The sequence below is a fragment of the Drosophila tropicalis genome, unplaced genomic scaffold (assembly GCF_018151085.1).
Source record: "Drosophila tropicalis isolate 14030-0801.00 unplaced genomic scaffold, ASM1815108v1 contig_393, whole genome shotgun sequence".
NCBI lineage: Eukaryota > Metazoa > Arthropoda > Insecta > Diptera > Drosophilidae > Drosophila > Drosophila tropicalis.
This window is the reverse complement of record NW_027172855.1, coordinates 4,977,123-4,995,767: the sequence shown is the minus strand read 5'-3', so window position 1 is coordinate 4,995,767 and position 18,645 is coordinate 4,977,123. Positions and strand designations below refer to the sequence as shown.

General features: G+C 35.5%; 5 protein-coding genes across 5 annotated transcripts in view; all 5 read left to right on the top strand.

The window, feature by feature from the left end:
- Oatp30B (Organic anion transporting polypeptide 30B) overlaps positions 1-3,619 on the top strand; it is a 29,736-nt gene extending 26,117 nt beyond the window's left edge. The window contains 4 exon segments of the mRNA XM_068284415.1: positions 42-456; positions 515-666; positions 730-856; positions 919-3,619. Of these exon segments, the coding sequence (XP_068140516.1) occupies positions 42-456; positions 515-666; positions 730-856; positions 919-1,810 (1,586 nt within the window). The 3' untranslated portion in view covers positions 1,811-3,619.
- Positions 3,620-5,569: 1,950 nt separating this feature from the next.
- On the top strand, positions 5,570-6,886 carry LOC137572953 (protein Hook homolog 3). The gene is made up of 5 exons (XM_068284808.1): positions 5,570-5,709; positions 5,770-6,075; positions 6,140-6,285; positions 6,348-6,623; positions 6,679-6,886. The coding sequence occupies exons 1-5, from the start codon at positions 5,655-5,657 to the stop codon at positions 6,796-6,798; spliced, it is 903 nt and encodes a 300-aa protein (XP_068140909.1). The 5' UTR covers positions 5,570-5,654; the 3' UTR covers positions 6,799-6,886.
- Positions 6,887-10,919: 4,033 nt separating this feature from the next.
- Cpr30B (Cuticular protein 30B) lies at positions 10,920-11,601 on the top strand. The gene is made up of 2 exons (XM_068284881.1): positions 10,920-10,994; positions 11,052-11,601. Exons 1-2 carry the CDS (start codon positions 10,986-10,988, stop codon positions 11,508-11,510), a joined length of 468 nt encoding a protein of 155 aa, XP_068140982.1. The 5' UTR covers positions 10,920-10,985; the 3' UTR covers positions 11,511-11,601.
- Positions 11,602-13,345: 1,744 nt separating this feature from the next.
- LOC137573003 (uncharacterized) lies at positions 13,346-13,906 on the top strand. Its single transcript, XM_068284865.1, has one exon. The coding sequence runs from the start codon at positions 13,346-13,348 to the stop codon at positions 13,904-13,906; it is 561 nt and encodes a 186-aa protein (XP_068140966.1).
- A 1,623-nt stretch (positions 13,907-15,529) lies between these two features.
- LOC137572661 (uncharacterized) lies at positions 15,530-17,270 on the top strand. Its single transcript, XM_068284418.1, is given in 3 exon segments — positions 15,530-15,662; positions 15,789-16,790; positions 16,792-17,270. Coding segments are annotated over 2 exon segments (1,347 nt in total). The 5' UTR covers positions 15,530-15,662; the 3' UTR covers positions 17,137-17,270.
- Positions 17,271-18,645: the final 1,375 nt, after the last annotated feature.

Below are 18,645 nucleotides of genomic sequence, written 5' to 3'. Positions count from 1 at the left end.
AGACTCGATTACTCAAGCTAATCCCTCTTTTTATGTTGCAGGTGTTCAGGCAAATATTTCGAGTAATATTTATCGCGGAGCCGGCGGTAGCCAGGCCCAGGCTTTAAGCGCCAATGAAGATTTTGCTGAAGTCACTGTGGTGCCAGTGGCCACTGCGGGACCATGTGCCACACCATGTCGCACCATTTATCCCTTCCTCATATTGCTCTTCTTCATGACCTTTGTGGTGGCCTCCACACAAATGCCTCTGCTTATGATTGTCTTACGTTCGGTATCCGAAGAGGAACGTTCATTTGCTTTGGGCATGCAATTCGTAATTTTCCGTCTATTTGGCTATATACCAGCACCCATACTCTTTGGTAATCTCATTGATTCCACTTGCTTGCTGTGGAAATCATCATGCGGACAAAAAGGTGGTCGTTGTCTAATCTATGACATTGAGAAATTCCGCTACAAGTAAGAATGGTTTTTAGTGAATTTATCAAATTTTTAAAATGTTTTTTCCCGAATTTAGATATGTGGGTCTTTGTGCTTCAGTAAAATTGATTGCTCTCTTCATCTTTATGGTGGATTGGTGGCTAGTGCGCAGACGCAAACAATTGGAGAAGATGAAGCCTTTGAATGCCAGTGATCCCATAATTGGATCTATCATAAGTCTGGATAAATGTAAGCAATTAACGTAATAGAATCTGGACTCATGGCTATAATACTTCTACTTTTCATTTGCAGTATTCGAAGAGAAACTTTCTGGTGGTGATGCGCCAAATAATTTTGGCGGCGGTGGAGAACTTATTATACCCACAGATATTCTGCGACACTCGCGTAACGATTCTCGAACCATGCAAATGGATTACTGGTAAGTGAAATCGGATTTGAAGATTCGCTTTGAAACTAATTGGTTCTCTATTCAACAATTAGGTATGATAAATGTGGTCAAATGGTAACACCGAGCAATACTTGCCTACAACCGCAAACGAAATCGAAAAAACATTTCCGCAGTGCTTCATGTGATGTGAAGATGATTAAGAGTTTTGCCAAGGATCACAATTCAAGTAACATTTCGACTGCAGCTGCTGATGCAGCCGCTGGTGATAATCCAACCAATTCAAGCAAATACAAGAATCTCAAGAAGTTCCAATCTCATACAAGAAATCACTCAACGGATCTCAATCCCGTGCAGCAGCCAATTCGGTATATACAGAATCAATTAAGGCCATACGATTGCGCGGAAGAGGATGATGATGATGAGTTGACCACCGGCTGTGGCCATTTTGTGAAGAAGCATTCTCGTAACCATAGCTATGATCAAATCTATATGCCCAACAATATACGCTTCGATGCGGACTTTCTCAGGCATCCGCATACTCATTCGCATTCGCATCATAATCCCAAGAAGAATGTGAATGTACTGAAAAATGTGGTGGCCAAGAATTCCAATGAAGTAGAGGGCAGCGGCGGCTCTGGCTCACGTTGCCATTCGCGTAATAATTCCAAAGATTTGAATGTCAAAATTGCAGCCGGAGGAACTAATGCAATTGCTGCTACGGGGGATTTAAGTGTCTTAAGGCATCGACGCACCAATTCAAAGGATCTAAACTACACAATGCTGCCAAGTGGCGGAACAGAAGCATCATCTGCAGTGGTTCCTGCAGTTCCTGCTGTTCCTGTCGCTGCTACCACTTCCTCCTCTTCAATGTCTGGCCCAAGTGGCCGTCATACACGAAATACGTCACATCAGAAAATTCAAATAGATGATGATGATCGTAACGAACTCATCCCGGACAATGATGATGAAGAGGAGCGTTTGTAGTTGCCACATGTTCCTAATGTGCTTATTGCATTTTCATCTTTAGATATCTTAAAGCAACTGCATGAGCCCCCAACATTCCAGGCTAGTGTGTTATTTGTCTCATTTTCAATTAAACAAATTAATTGTGTACATACATACATAAGTCCCTTATTTCTGACTACGATTTCCTACCACCCACCCTTCCCCAGTTAGAAAAGTACTTACTATAACCGTGTTCAAATTTTACTCTACCCAAATCCTCAATTCAAAAGCAAAACTAAAGTAATCCATTCTCGGATACATTGGAAAATCTTCTGCAGACATTTACTGATATAGAAATCATAATTTATGAAACTAAGTCTAGCAGCATATTTTGTAGATGTAGATCGTTGTGATAAGAATATTTTAATATCGTAAATGTAGATATTTTTAACAAAACGATTGAAACGAACTAAACTGTGGAATAACAAACAAAAGGCTATGTTAAAATTTCGTTTTGAAGAATTATTTAGTGCTCTTTCTATATAGAAAATAACTTACAAGTTTCTAGTTAAAGCAAAACACATCGATTTCATTCGTTTGTAATCAAATTTTAATCGTTTCGCTTAATTTTTGATTATTTTCCCCTACTAATCTAAGTCAAATTTATATCTCAATTAACTAAGCGCTTTTCATTGTTAAATTGTGCAATCTCTCGGTTTCTAAAATGAAATATTTTGTATGTGTATTGAAAAAAGTTTTTACTTGAATGGGGAAAATGAAGACAGAATAGGAAGAAAAGCAAAATTTGGAAACTATATAAAACAAAATATATAAGTCGCTATAATACAATTGTCAATGGAAATTGTGCTGTGAAACAATGTGTGAGTTATAACAAAACAAAAAAAAAGATGGAACTAAAGTGAATGTTTAGAAAAATGCTGAATGTGTAATTCTTATGCAAAATACAATATATATATAAAAGAGTTATATGTACATACTTATATATATACATAAGTACATATATGAAAGTATAGTCCCCTCCCCATATCAGTGCAAAATGTGACAGTGAATGAAATACCATTAGGGGTATCCTAGCAAACAGACAGTCAAGAAACGACAGAAAATGAAAAGAAATATAAAAAAACCAAACAATTCCTTAATTCTCCATACTTTACAATGCGATAATGCCTTAAAGAATATCAATTAAATATATACACAGCTCTAAAATTAAATATACAGACAAATAGCAGCAAATTCAATTCGTTCACTATTGATTGGTGTAGAGCACTTTCCGTATTGAATAAAATTAATAAATATTTTGGCAACTAAGAAAACAAAAAGAAATATAATTGTATTTAGTTTTTAAGAGAATGAAAAGAAAATACAACCAAGTCTGGCACCAACCAATAAACCAGCCACACAATTATGTTATACATAGACTTATGTGTACAATATATACATATATATATATAGAATTAGTTATATACAATTATACAATGGATATTGTACCTACAACCATGTACAACCAACCATATGTATTGAATGTTACTTATACGATGAATAACAAAAAAAAAACAAAGGGCGATTTTAATACACAGACTTAGAGTGTGTAATTTTCTTGGCTGCGCAAGCAAATTACATCGATTAAGAAATTATGTTTAAGAAATATGAAATATTTTTATTTAGAGAAAATATTAAATTAAACAAAAATAAAAAAGTAAGAACTAATACAAAATATTAAAAACCCAATAAAGATGAATAATGAATGTATGAAAATGAAAACATGAGACTCCTGAGAAAAACTAATGAAATAAATTTAAATAAAATACTGTACTAGACAAATATAAATTGAGAAATTTTGTTATGGAATACAACTTGGTAAGTAATTCTGTATCGAAGCCATTATAGTTGATAAGATGCTCAATTACTTCAAGTGTTAAATGTAATGTAATTAGTAATTAGTTTAGTTAAAAGTTACGAGCTATAGTTTTCACCCAGCCGGTTAGCAAAAGGAGGGGAAATTGTGTTGTATTTGTGTATTTTGGACGAATTCACTTGGATTCTACGACGAAGTGGACGAATTCACTTGAAATTTATCACCGAATTGCGTTCGAGTCGCATAACAATCAGTAGTTTACGATTCTATGATCATCGTTTGACCATCGTTAACCTGGCCATCCTTAATTAAATTCACCAATGACTGTTATTGTAAGTTTTAATAATCTTTTTGGCTTGACATAATTATAATTATTATTATGAATGGGAGTTAATAATATGTACAAGAATTAGAATTGTTGTTTAATATATGTAGTATATTATTTATTTAATTAGTATGGCAGACAAAAATTGCCCTAATTTTTGTACTGCTTCAATCTTCTTTTTCAAGAGAGACTTTAGGATATTTGGCGGAAAGTTATTCTTCTAATCTGATTCTGACTTAAGCTAATATAAACTTGGATAGTAAAAGATAAGACAAACTTTAATTTTGCATATTCACTATTCTATAAAAATATGTATATGCCAACTCTTTTTTAAGGATGTAGATAAATTCTATTCAAAAAGTTAGAAAAATGGGTTAAGATAAGGTTTAAATTTTAATAAAATTCTTCATACATGTACATACATACATGGCAATGAGAGTAAAGCTAATTATAAAGGCCTGTATCAATGGAAACACTGAAAATTACCCTTATTTTAAATCTAAAAACACTGTACTTAGATAGTAGTTGAATTGAAAACCTATTTAACTAGAATTTCCAGTATGCAATTCACCGATTTGAATGAAATTCGGATAAGTTTTAGATTACTCCTTAATTGGAGGCTGTGTTAAATATTTTACCATACTTTTCTGTAATTTTCTTATAAACCGCGTTAAAAACTTTATCTCTGGTCAAAGTGTAAGCAATTCAATAACTTTCCCTAATTAAATCTTATACGTAAATATAAAGTTTGAGAAAAAAGGGTTAAGTTTAGTTTTGCTTTAACAAAAGGGTCGTTTTTCACTGCCAAATCAATAATTTTATACTGGTTGATAATGCTTTGGTCATTTGTACGTAAAATAAAAAATATTATGATTTTATATTTTAATTTTAATTTAAGCGATTACAGGGTTAAAAAAACAACAGCAAATCAATCAAATTCTTTTTACGAAAAAAATACATAAATTCACTTTTGGCGTCTGAAATGATATCATCAGAGACAAATTGGTTATTCGAATCCTTAAGCCCGAGAGCAGGCTCAGAAGATCTTCAAAAAAGTTTTATTAGAATCTTATTACTTAAATACTATAAAAATAAACTTGATTTATCTTAAAAAAAAAAACACACAAAATTAAAATGAATGTAGAATATGCTAGGAAATTAGAAACAGAACATATAATATCAATGTACATACATATATCAATATTCCTAAAGTTCTAGGGAATCGTTTATAGGAGCAAAAAGTGCTTAGTACCGACTATTAAAAAATAAAATAAGCAATTTTAATTATTACTTAAAATAACACAGAACTCTTTAGTTAGTCGATGCTAGAACCAAAAGCTTTTTCTACCAAGCTTTTCTTTGTACGTTTCCATTACCAGGGATGGAAGAGCGTTCAAAATGTTGCACATTAATTTAACCGAAATGAAACTGAAAGAAAAACAGTAATGAATTAAAATTAACAATTTCTATTCCTTAAATAAAGAATATATATATATTTTGGGGCTGCCACACTTTTGCATTACATTTCATAGGGAATAATTTTCCACATCAAGTGATATGGCAACTTTCAGATACCACAAACATTGATAACTTATCTTTATTATTATACTTTTTTTTGAAGCAGTATATGCTTACGAATTTTTGTTTAATAAAAGAAAACTAAAAGAGGAAAAAATAAACAAATGGAGCGTCCATCTTCATCTGCCATGCAAATGATCTATGCGGAATTGGCAGCCGGTGCGTATACTTGATATATTTTAATATTCCTTTTGATAATTATGGAGTTATGTTTTACAGCCAAAGCGCAAATTGTGCGACTGGAGGAGGAAAATATTTTACTGCGACATCGCATTAATAGAGCCTCCACCGATCATCATTCAAATGCCACCGTCCATGTAGAGGCCAAGATTAGGGCTTTTCAATTGGAGGAAGAACGTGACCGCATATTGGATACACTGCAAACACACAAGAAAAAGTACAACACTCTGCACAATGCCTACTTGGAGAAGGTAACACGTTGCAAGGCCCTAGAGGAAATGTTCAAAAGGCAAAAGACACTAACTGGACTGGTTATGAAATCTGCAGTGGATCAACGTAATGCAGGTAATTGCCACAAAAGGAAAATGCATAGCGAAACTAAGGCCAACATTTTGATATGTGTTTTTAGAACAACAAATTATGCTGGAAAAGCGTAAATCAGCTCAAAGTGAACGCAATGAAGTGGACGAACTACAAGCAAAATTGAGTAAACTTCAGAAAGCCCTAGATGAATCATACGACATTATTGACGAAATGGATTTTGAACTAGAAAGCGTAGGTTTCTTTATCAACTGATAAAACACAAGAAATTGCTCTTGAATTGTTTTATATTGCAGGTCGATCTACTAGAAATGCAAAATCAAAGCTTGCGAAATGAGGTTTCAGCACTTAAAACCAAACTAGAGCAAGCCCAACATCAGCAACAACAACAGCAACCGAGTGCTCCTGTTGCCCATGAAGAAGATGACGATCCTCCACCCAAATATGAAGAGGAAGATGCTGATGCTCATCGACGATATCGCCAACATGTGGCCTCCTCCACTTGTGAGTGCTGCTTAAAGGACGATGATGCTGATCCGGAAACCATTGAAAGAGCTGCTTTAACTAATAGCGTAAGTTACAAGTTATTAACAGCTTTCATTTTAAATTAATCTTTCAATTTCGCAGCTCATTGAAACCGTTGAGGCCGAGAGTAATACACTCCGACGAGAGTTGCTCAGATCAAGATATCAACGGGCAATACGGGCCAAATTAGACAAAGAAAGCGAAGATAAAGTCCAGGACTGACAAAGCGATGATAGCTTTTTAAGAAATGACAGTTTAAGGGCTGTAATAAAAGTACAACAATAAATGTTTATATACTTTTCTAGATCAAGATTTTGCAACTTACTAAATGCCAACGACAAAAGTTACTACAGTTTTTAACCATGAAGATTTATTAATATTAAACAATACTTTAATGACTCCCTGGTTTCGCGGAGAAAAGTTCGAAAATGATTTTAGAATCCATTGTCTAGAGTCTAGACACATCAGACTTCTCCTCTTGGATCCATCCATGACCCATCTTATTATACCATACACCCATAGGGTGAAATCACTAACCATAGAATACATAGATGCGTCAAACTCAAGTTTTTTTGATTACAAATGCTAGCCTGAGTCTGGAACCCCAGAGAACTTCGGCAAAAGCCGAACAGCGTAGAACCCCAGAGAGCGGTCGCAGCGAGGCGAAAAACGTTCGCTCGCAGCACTGTCGCTACGCATCGAAAATAATTCAGTCTGCCACAGATCGCAGAACGATGAGCGCATGTCTGTGTCGCTGTGCTCTCGTTTTGCATATGTATGCGTACACTCGTCGGTACATGCTCAGGCTTCGTAGTGTGTGTGTGTGACGTGAAGTTGTACAACATCGCATTTCAATAGTTCCCTCAACCAAAATTTTTGATTTTCGACAAAAAAGCGACAATGCGAATAGGTAATGCCTCTGTGAAAAGAATATCAAGAAGTATTGGCATCAGATTCGTATGTGTCACGGTGGCTGTGCCGATAGAGTGCTCGCTTGGCGATCGGAATATCCCTGGCTCGAATCCCAACTCTATTATCGTTAACGAAGGTTTTTTTGTTTATTTTTATTTTTTTTATTTATTTCTATTTTTTTTTTCTTTTTGTTTATATTTTTTTAATTTATTCTTATATGAATAAAAAACGCTAGCCTGTATAATAAAAAGCCTATATAATTAAAAAAATAGATAGAAAAAACCTTCATTAACGATAATCGGAGTTGGGATTCGAACCAGTGATATTCCGATCGCCAAGCGAGCACTCTATCGGCACAGCCACCGTGACACATACGAATCTGATGCCAATACTTCTTGATATTCTTTTCACAGAGGCATTACCTATTCGCATTGTCGCTTTTTGTCGAAAATCAAAAATTTTGGTTGAGGGAACTATTGAAATGCGATGTTGTACAACTTCACGTCACACACACACACTACGAAGCCTGAGCATGTACCGACGAGTGTACGCATACATATGCAAAACGAGACACAGCGACACAGACATGCGCTCATCGTTCTGCGATCTGTGGCAGACTGAATTATTTTCGATGCGTAGCGACAGTGCTGCGAGCGAACGTTTTCGCCTCGCTGCGACCGCTCTCTGGGGTTCTACGCTGTTCGGCTTTTGCCGAAGTTCTCTGGGGTTCCAGACTCAGGCTAGCATTTGTAATCAAAAAACTTGAGTTTGACGCATCTATGTATTCTATGGTTAGTGGTGAAATGGTATATTAAAGTCGCCAAAATGTATGTAACAGGCAGAAGGAAGCTTCTCCGACCCTATAAAGTATATATATTCTTGATCAGGATGAATAGCCGAGTCGATCTAGCCATGTCCGTCTGTCCGTCCGTCCGTCCGTCCGTCCGTCCGTCCGTCCGTCCGTCCGTCCGTCCGTCCGTCCGTCCGTCCGTATGAACACGCAGATCTCGGAGACTATAAGAGCTAGAGCCACCAAATTTGGTATGTATACTCGTGTAGTATGCACATGTTCAGAGTTAATTGGAATTTCGGCCACGCCCCCTTACGCCCCCAGGAATCACATAAAACTGTTTTTCTTAAAAAGTATAACAGCTAGAGACATCAAATTTGGTTTATATACTCGTTTAGTTGGCGCGCAGAAACTAATTGTTTAAACTTTTTGCCACGCCCCCTTCCGCCCCCGGAATTTACATAAAACTGATTTTCTTAAAAACTATGACAGCTACCGACATCAAATTTGGTATGCAGACTAGTTTAATAGACGCGCAGAAACTGGCTATTTAAAAATTTTGCCACGCCCACTTCCGCCCCCGCAAATCAAACAAAACTGATTTTATCAAAAACAAACAAAGCTAAAGTCACCAAATTTAGTATGTATACTGGCTTAGTATTCGCGCAGAGTATATATATTTTCATATTTTGCCACGCCCACTTCCGCCTCCATAATTAAGAAAAAACCGATTTTCTCCTGTAGTTTTTTGACTATCGCATTCAAATTCGGCAGACTAATTAATCTTATCTATTTCTACAAAACTACCAAATTTGATTGAAATCGGACTAGAAACATGCAAAATATGCGTATGAACGTATTTTACTACGCGGTCTACAAGGCCAGAATTGGCCGTTGGCCAGTAGCGGCGCTAGAGTGCTCGTGTGTTCGTAGAGTGAGCGAGATAGCACATACTATGAAACATGTAAAAACAATTTAATAGACATACATGTACATTTGGTTTTCGAAATTTAAAAAAATTTGTTTCACCTGGTGTATGGTATACCCGAGTCGACGAGTCGACTTACTTGCTTCATTACTTATAGCTTCTACTATAGTAAAACCACAGATTTAAAAAGCCAACAAGGTTTTAGACACTTTCTAAGACTAAAATGTTTTCATAAATAGTATAAAATTTGGTTGTAAGTTGGGTACTTTGAGAAATTCAAGATTTTAAATAAATTGGACAAGTAAAGTTCTTACGATTCCAAGACCAAATTATGTTTCACAAACTAAATTTTTACCAGATATTCACAACTTTTAAAGAATACTTCTGAAAGCTTTAACTAACAATAATGTAAAGAAATATATTGACTAATATTTTTGGTATTTAGGATCTTACATATATATAGTGCGAATTGTAACCAAATCTTGTAACTATTTTTTGATAGAAACTGATTTTTATTTCTATTCAGGAGCAGTTTAGAACTTTACAACTAATAAATAACTAACAACAACTATCAAAAAAGTTTCTTATACTTTTTTTTAAATTAAATGACTTTCAAAAAGGAATCCTTTGGCCTTTCTAAGCGTACAGGATACATATAAGATGCTTTAATTATGATAGATTTCCGATAAAACTTATAAAATCATGATTTAAAGATTTCACCAAGAATATTCAATGCAAGGTTTAGATTTCATCATTCAATAAACTGAAATAGAAAGAAGCAAGAAACTTGTTTGCTTAGTGTACATGCAGAAATTTCTTGAAAGGATTTTTTATTTCTAAAAAGGATGGTTTAATATGTATAATGGTTGTAGGACAATAGGACTCCAAGGATCCTGTTGTTTAAAACATGTTTTATTATCAAGGAATGTACCTGAATGACAAACTAGTCTAATGGTAATTAATTAAACAAATTTGTTAATGGCTAGCAAAAATCAGCAAAAACAAGTTATGACTAAAACACTTGGCACAATTTAGCCAATAGAAAATTGAGTTAACTTTGGTCGTGTCTAAATTTAAATACCCTTGCAAATTTAGTTGAGTTTTCATATATACATAAAGCTTATTTCTACCAGATTATTAAGCTCATTTTCAATAAAATTAACATACCCCTATCAATAGAGTATAGAATTTAAGAAACCAGAAAGCAACGACCTCTTTTCCATTGCCATTCATCATAGCAAACTGATGACATTTGTTTCCCAGAGACATTATTAACCAATATTAATTTTAATTTGAGCTCAATCAATTAATCAACTGATGTATTAGGAATTTGACAATAAACAAATTTAATTTAAATACTATTTCTTGGATACTTATGTTAGACTTAGAGTTAAGATAGGCAATGTGTAAGCTTAATGCATATATCAGAGACCATTTCAGAATATATCTATGTATACAGGGTATTAACCAATTCTCTATACATGCCCACATACATACATATACCAAATTTCGTGTTTAATTATCAATTTTTTTGGTGGCTCACTTAATGAGTGCGCTCTAATTGAATGCATTTTGAATAGATCTTGTTTCGGAGACGCGTGCCAAATGCCATTTGGCTAGAATTGCCACATCCACAAGATTGAGACATGGAAATTGGAGTGGAGTATAAAAACGATGAGGACTATAAGCAGATTAATTACAACGATTTCGATATTCGACGAGTGCATTAGACTCTTTGCTTAAAACCAAACTAAATACTACAAAAAGGATCTTAGTAAAATGGGAAGTGTAAGTTACAAGGATATACAACTTTAGTGAATCCAAAATTATTATTGTGATCTTTAGTTTAGCTACATTTTCTGTTTGTGCCTGGCTCTGGTTGGCAGTATTAGTGCCATCGAACTTCTGGCAGCTCCAGAGAATGGACCAGTTGCCTATGAGTTCCAGTGGTCTGTCAATGATCCTCACACCGGGGACATTAAGAGCCAGAAAGAGACACGCAAGGATGACAAAGTCGAGGGACAATATGAGCTAATTGATTCCGATGGTTACAGGCGAATTGTTCAATACAGAGCCGACGATCACAGTGGCTTTGAGGCCATTGTTCAGCGTGAGCCGACCGATATTAAGATTCCATTACCAGAGGCACCCAAGAAGCTTTTATCTGCCAAGATCTTAACTCCTGTGCTACCGGTGGCTCCATTGGTTCACTATGCCTCAGCTCCCAAGGCCATACTGAAACAGGATTTGGCAGTCGGCAATTATGTATCGGTATCAGGACCAACGGCTCAATATAAATATTAATAATATAAAAACAGGAACACGAACTGACTCATCCTCAAACACATCATCGAACTAGTTAACATTCTAACATCTCAGCATGTCCACGTCTGCCCCAGCCCCATTTGCATTTGCCACTTGGAATTTAAGTTGTAATCTTACGTTCATTTTACTTGTACATACAAACAACACATTAATCATAATTAACATAATAAAAGATGCATCACATTTCAATCTGTTCGCCAGAAGAACACAAAAGTATCTTACAAATTGTTTTCTTTAGAGGTTTTTGAAGAATTTTATTATAACTAAATATAAGTTACTTTATCTGCCTGTAAAACAAAAAAAGGAGTGAAAAGCGAAAAAGGACAATTTCATACCTAAATATTTGCAAAAGATTTACTCCCCCGAGATCCCAGAAGTTTCTCAGCCCCGAGAAATTTACTTTTTCAAATTCAGTTTTCGATCAACTTTAAGTTAACAATATTAGTTTATTGACAGACTGCGTTTTATATTAAGGGTCCCAGGAAGAGAAGCCTCTGCGATCATAATATACAAGGAGATTCATACAAAGTATAGTTACATACGTACATGTATGTCCAGCGAGACAGAGTTAAAAGATTGTATTAGGTCTGCAAGAAACAGAAATAGATTTACTTTTATTGATAGCCCAGGTGAGTCAATTGCTTTCAGAAGAAGCCTGCTAAAAAACAGAGGCAAATTGGCATTGCGATCCCAATTAAAATCATGAAGAGGAAAACCTGTAACTGTTTTTCCATAGAATTGATTCTAATTTATTGCATATCATATTGTAAAGACCATAAAGAAGATTCGTTGTTATGTGGGAAAAGCATTTCTATATCAAACAAAGTGCTTTAGTAAGGAAGATTATAGACGACTAGTGAAAATGTGGAAGGCAATATGTCATTAAAAAGCTAGATTCATTACGAAACATTTGTACAAAGAACACTCAAAAATATGTATAACAAATTGTGAAGACACTTTTTTTGACAATATTAAATTGATAAAGCCACAAAAACTTTTAAATAATAAAGGTTCCCTTTCTGTTATCAGCCTTTTGGAAAATTTTTTTAAAAATTTTGCCAACATTTGCTAGATAAAGCCATTTTAATATCAGAAATTTTACAAATCAAACTAAAAAAAACTTTTAGGTCTTGCTTTTTCTAATGAATAGAGTATTTAGTATGATCGATTAGGCATTCTTTTCAAAAACTTTACTAAGAAATTGACTTTGCTCTTTGCATATCGAAAATTGGCAGTCATAGCCATGATAAGTCCCAACACAGTCTTAGCCAAACACTGTCTATCCAACCATATGGCATTATCAATTACAAAGCAAAACTTTGTAGATAAGAAGTAGTTGTTGTATAGTAATTCAACTTTCTCACATTTCACTACATCCGAATTGTTTTCCGACTAGGTCAATCAGTCAACATTTCCTATCAGTTCACAAAAGTTGAATTAATGGGGAAAAAAATAGATGATAATTCCATTTCCTTAGATAGAATTAACTTTAATTTTACAGAATTGAATGCATACACACATGTGTATTGAAGAAGATTCATTCTTGGTTGAGAGTTGATGTCTCATTGCATTTATTTTTATGTGTCATAGTTAGATTAGGTTCAGTAATGATAAATGAAAACTAATGCTATCTGCAGACGAAGAAGCATGGCTCGCTTAGATGCCTCTAATCTCACGTAGCGACACGGACTGGTATTGTCTATCGGCGACTTTGTCGCCCATTGTGGGCGTCCAATTGCAGACGGTGGCAGCGGAGCTCGACAGAGTTGATTCTATTGTGGTGCCAAATAGATCAATGAGAAATCAGTACTAAAATGGTTCACCTGCAGACGACACGACAACTGGGAATTATATGTCTTCTATTAGCCATTGCCGCCATCACATGCTGCAATGGTTATCCTCGAACAGAGAACGACAGATTGGCCAAGTGGATGGCCCCGCTGAAGCAATACGGTTGGAGTGCCGAGCACTTGAAGAATAAAGTGGAACATGGCGATGTTACAACATTCGAACTGGGCACACCCAACTATCAGATATTGAATCCAGAGGATGAGCCCGAATACATAACAGCGGATCAGCCTCACTATCAACAGATGCTCAAGGAATTGACGAGTGGCCAAAATGGAACAGATACCATTGACATGGATATGATTAGCAAATCATCTAACTATGTTCCAATCGAGGCCCCAGAAAAATCACTCGATAAGTGGGAAAAACTAAAAAAACGCAGTTCAGAACCGAAGAAGGAAAACGAAACTCCAGTTCCATCTGTCCAGGCGCAACCAGTGGACATTGATGTGCCAGTTGAACATCCGAGAATACAAGTTTTCAAAGGTGCCAGACCATTTCAAAGTCAAATTGCCAATTTAAGTTAAAGTGATGCCAAATTTAAAATGCTTTCATTACTCTAATATTTAAGTGCTTATCCCTTTTTTTAGTGGCATATTAGAGCAATGCGAGATACGAAATATTTATCAAATAAGTGTACAGTAAATTATGTTAAATTTTTAAGAAATTTTATACACATAAAATACATATTATTAAATTTTAAATTAGCTTAATGAACTGTATAATAAAGCTTCGGAAATAGTTTGTTAATAAAATTAGAATTTTATTTTAGTAGTTTACATAATCCAATCAGGAAAAAAAAATTTGTTTTTATTAGTTTTTCATTTTTAACATTTTGAGAGTTTTATTTGAATAGTTTTTTTGTTTTTGTTTTTTTTTTTACTTTTATTCTTTGATTGATTAAGAAATCCTTTATATTTACAAAGGATAGTTAAAAGTACATAGTAATAGGGATACGAGACGAACGAATCATTTAGAATGCGTAGTTTTCCAATATTTTAAATTTTTTTGAAAGTTTCTGGTTTTCGATCTCAAGAGAACATTTCTAAATATTGAAGAAGGATTAAATCCAACTATCGTGTCCAAATAATCAAACAGCTGATACAGTTTTATCAAATGGGAATAGATCTTATAAATACATCGGTTAAGCATATATAATAAAACTACACTAAGGACAGGATCAGGGATACAGAAAAAATACACGAAGGGGTTCAATCAACCACCCAAATCCTTCCACTGGAACAGGGACGGATTCTACAAATGCCAATCTCTAGTTTTTAATTGTTAAGAGTAAAAGATAGCTACTTATACTAAGCCTTACAATAATTGTAATTAGTCTTGTACTAGTTTTTAGAGTTTTTTTTTAAATATTATTAAAAACTAAAATAAATTAAATTAAGTAATGAACGAAATTATGTTATGAAATAAAACATGAACTTATCTAAGACATTATCTAAATAAAATTTAATTAGTTACAATTTACTTAAAATGAAATACCAGTAATTCCAATATCTAAATCTATCTTGTTAAGAACTTTTTCTTAATACCAACATTGTTAAAATACTCGTCTTTACTTTGCCAAAGAACAAAAACAAAAGTGATATCTGAACGCACGTGGGTGGGTCGAGGGAGAAAAAAACGAATAAAACTCAAATTGATAAATTGACTTTATAGATAATGCTTCATCGAAATTAACCCAAAAACCCAAAACCTGTAAAATTTTATAAATTCAGCCAACAGTTGGCATAGGTTCGGCATATATGACAGATGTTCAGAGAGGTCAAACCAAAAATATTCAGTTGGCAGATCCAACTGAAGGAGTTGAAAGCGTTTGATCAACATTAATCATCAATGAAGCGCTGGGTTACTGGTTAGTTATCAAAGAATTCTCAAAGAAATGCACATACGGAAGCAAAGAGAGAGACGAACAAAGTTGCGATTATGATGACATGTTGATGTTTATTGGTCGGTCAGTTTCTCCCCCGTACCCCGGTGTACGTTCAGTTCTTTGGCGAGAGGGGGTCCCCCCTGCACCAGCCCCACTCTATTCCCCGGCTAAATGTTCAACATTTGGAACGTGATGCGGTCAACGCTTCCGCGACCCATTTCGCATTGTAATGTTGAGCAAAGCGTATTTAAAGAGCTATTCAGCAATTATTCCATATAAAGAATTTGCACGCGACTGAACTGAACTCAACTGGGGCTGGCTGAGCTCTACCCAATTATATATACCAATAAATATATATACATAACTGAGGAATATTAATATTATTTGCTGTGAAGGTGAAAAATCAATCAGAAATCAGAAAATTGCTAAGAAATTGCGACCCATTTTATAAATTAAGTGTCTGTGTGTGTGTGATATATATTTAACTTGTTTTTGTTTTTCTTGTTGGCTTTCATTAACAGATGATTGAACGTCGAATTTTGGTGGTTTTATTAGTCGGTCTGGTTACAATACAGGCACACTTTCCGGAATATTGTGCTGAGTGTGAGCAGGAAGTGTGGGAGCAAGTGCCATGTAGTGATGTGCCCACAACAACAACAGAGAGCACAGTGACCACAACCACTAGCCCGATTACAACAACCACCAGTAGACCAGCACCACCCACGAGTACGACAAGTAGAACAACAACTACACCATTCTATCCAACACCCACGTATACGACCCCCAGTCCCTTGCCCTACACCACTCCCTCTGCCTATAAGAAATGCTATTGTGAGTGCAAGCAAGGATGCAAGGAATTCTGTCGCAAGGTTACCGTTTCGGACCCCAAGAAGCAGATAACACAAATCTCTTCCACGGGTGACTATGCGCCTGGAGGTCAACTGGAATTCACACATATCCATCAACGGAAATACTTCCCTAAAACTTATCAGAAATATGGCAACAACAACAACAACTATGGCAACGGAGCGAATAGTGTGGTTAATGTCCCAAAACCGTACCCCTTAGTCTACAATGAACCAGCGGTGGCTCCAGCTCCAGCTCCAGCATTGCCAGCTGCCCCCAATCATGCTCCCAACTATACGCTAGAGGAATTGGCCAATTTGTTGAGCACAGCTTATGGTGGTAATGGTGGTGGTACCAGAAAGGATTATCCTGCTCCCAGCGCAAATCATGCTCCTAACTATACGTTAGAAGAGTTGGCTCACCTTTTGAGCTCAGCCTATGGCAATAGGAAGGGATATCCAGTCAAACCTCAAGCCAAGCCATCGGTTTACTATTCACCTGTTTATAAACTTCAACCGGTTCAACCGATTAAGAGCCAAGCGGTCCCCGTTCGTGGGCAATTGGCTACGGCAGCTGCAGCTACCTCGGGTGGACTAGCCATAGCCAAGGCCAAGACGCCCTATGATGAGAAAATATCGGTGGCCACTTCGGCGCCCATATACGAAAGTTCCACTCCCCCCCTACCCACATCTAGAGGAGCCCAAATTGTATTCACATACCGAATCGCCATATCCTCAAATTCCCAGCCAAACAATCTCCTACACCGAATCATATCCCAGTCATACCGAAACCTACACTGAATCTTATACCGAATCCTATCCTAGTCAAACACAAGCCTATCCCACACAAACAGAAAGTTATTCCATACCCATACCCGAACAAGAACCTCAGGCACAGGCCAAGTCCTATGCTGGAGGAGAACCCAATCCAAATAAGCCATCATCCACATTTGACTTGGCCATCGATAACTATCTGAAAGATTTCGGTTATGGCAATCAAGTAAGGGGCTATGGGGACTATTAGGATGGAGAATAAAAACCGTATCAGTGTTCTTGTTGTTAGGTTTAAGCTATTTAGTTAAATGCCATGCCTAAAATTTGTTTAAATTATTTGTTTCTGTTACCTTAAAAATAATTAAATTATTATAAAAAAAACAACATCCAGTGTTATGAATCTTTTCGGGACAGCTTCAACAGATTATAATGATCTTGATCAATCAAACCACACATATTTTTAAGGTATGATATATCTGCATACCTTTGAGATATTGAAAATTATGCAAAGCTCAAATTCTGAAATATGTTTTATAACTTTATCGGATTGTAATCGATATAAGTTTTTCAATTTAAGAGGTTAGGAATTCACAAAGGACATCTCCTTGGAGGATAGAAAATTATGAGAACCTTATAAAAAACATCCTCTTGGGTCTGTAGCTATTCACTAAGAACTTTCCTATTTTCAAAAATTTATTTTTAAAGCTTATTACAATTTGTGTTTAAAATATGCATCAAGTTTTCTCATAGGACATCATAGAGACAACTATCTTAGATATTAGCAAATTTTACCCCAAAAGATTCAATTGTAGAGAAAGATAACTTCACATTCTAAGCTATACACCTCTGCTCAACTGAATAGGTTTCCCACTTGCTTGCCTTTTTCAAAATTTCATCGATTTTATCAAAATAAATTTGAAAAGAAACATCATAATTAATAATGAAACAAACTAAATTAAACAGAAGCAATAGGTAATTTTTCAAATAATCCCATTGAGTGTCTATTCATAAGTATCTGATATGTAATTCTCGAAAAACAAGTATTAATCAGTTTATATATTTTGAAAGTTGACGAAATATTTTTAAATTTGACACATAAAATTTAAGACATTTCCTTGATGTAAGTAATATTCTTAGAACCTATTCAGTTAAGCGGTGGTGTACATATAAAGAAAACATTGAGTATATACACAAATTTAGCCAGAAGAACTTAAACGTTTTCGTGCTTAAAAAGTTTTACTAATAACTCATGCTGATCAGTAGAATATAAGTATAACTAATGGTCTAAATAATCGAAAGGAAACTTGCCATAAGTTATTACTCGTTGACCTTGAATTTTGGGGTTTAGCTTGAAATGCTTTGGCATTAAATCCATCTCGGAATTGAGTTTATTTGGCAGTTTATGCCAAAACACCTTCGACCCACTCAACTGGACCACATCATCGTGTCCCCCTGCAACGATTGAGATCGAATGGGCTTGTGTCGCATACAATCTACGTGTATGTACATGTCGCTAAGTAGACACAACTTATTATTTATAGAGACTACTTAAATTTATATGTCTTGTTGATTGGGTTGGGCGACCAGTACCCAGTACCCAGTATCCAGCACCCAGCAATGACCACTGACAGCGGGCGTGCCGCGATCAGAGCTGCTGCAGCGGCCAGATGAGAGGAGGAATTCAAAAGCTGGAAATTTGGAGACACCACTTGGACCGGCAATCGTAATCTTGTTCTAAATTAATGTGGCGCAAGATATA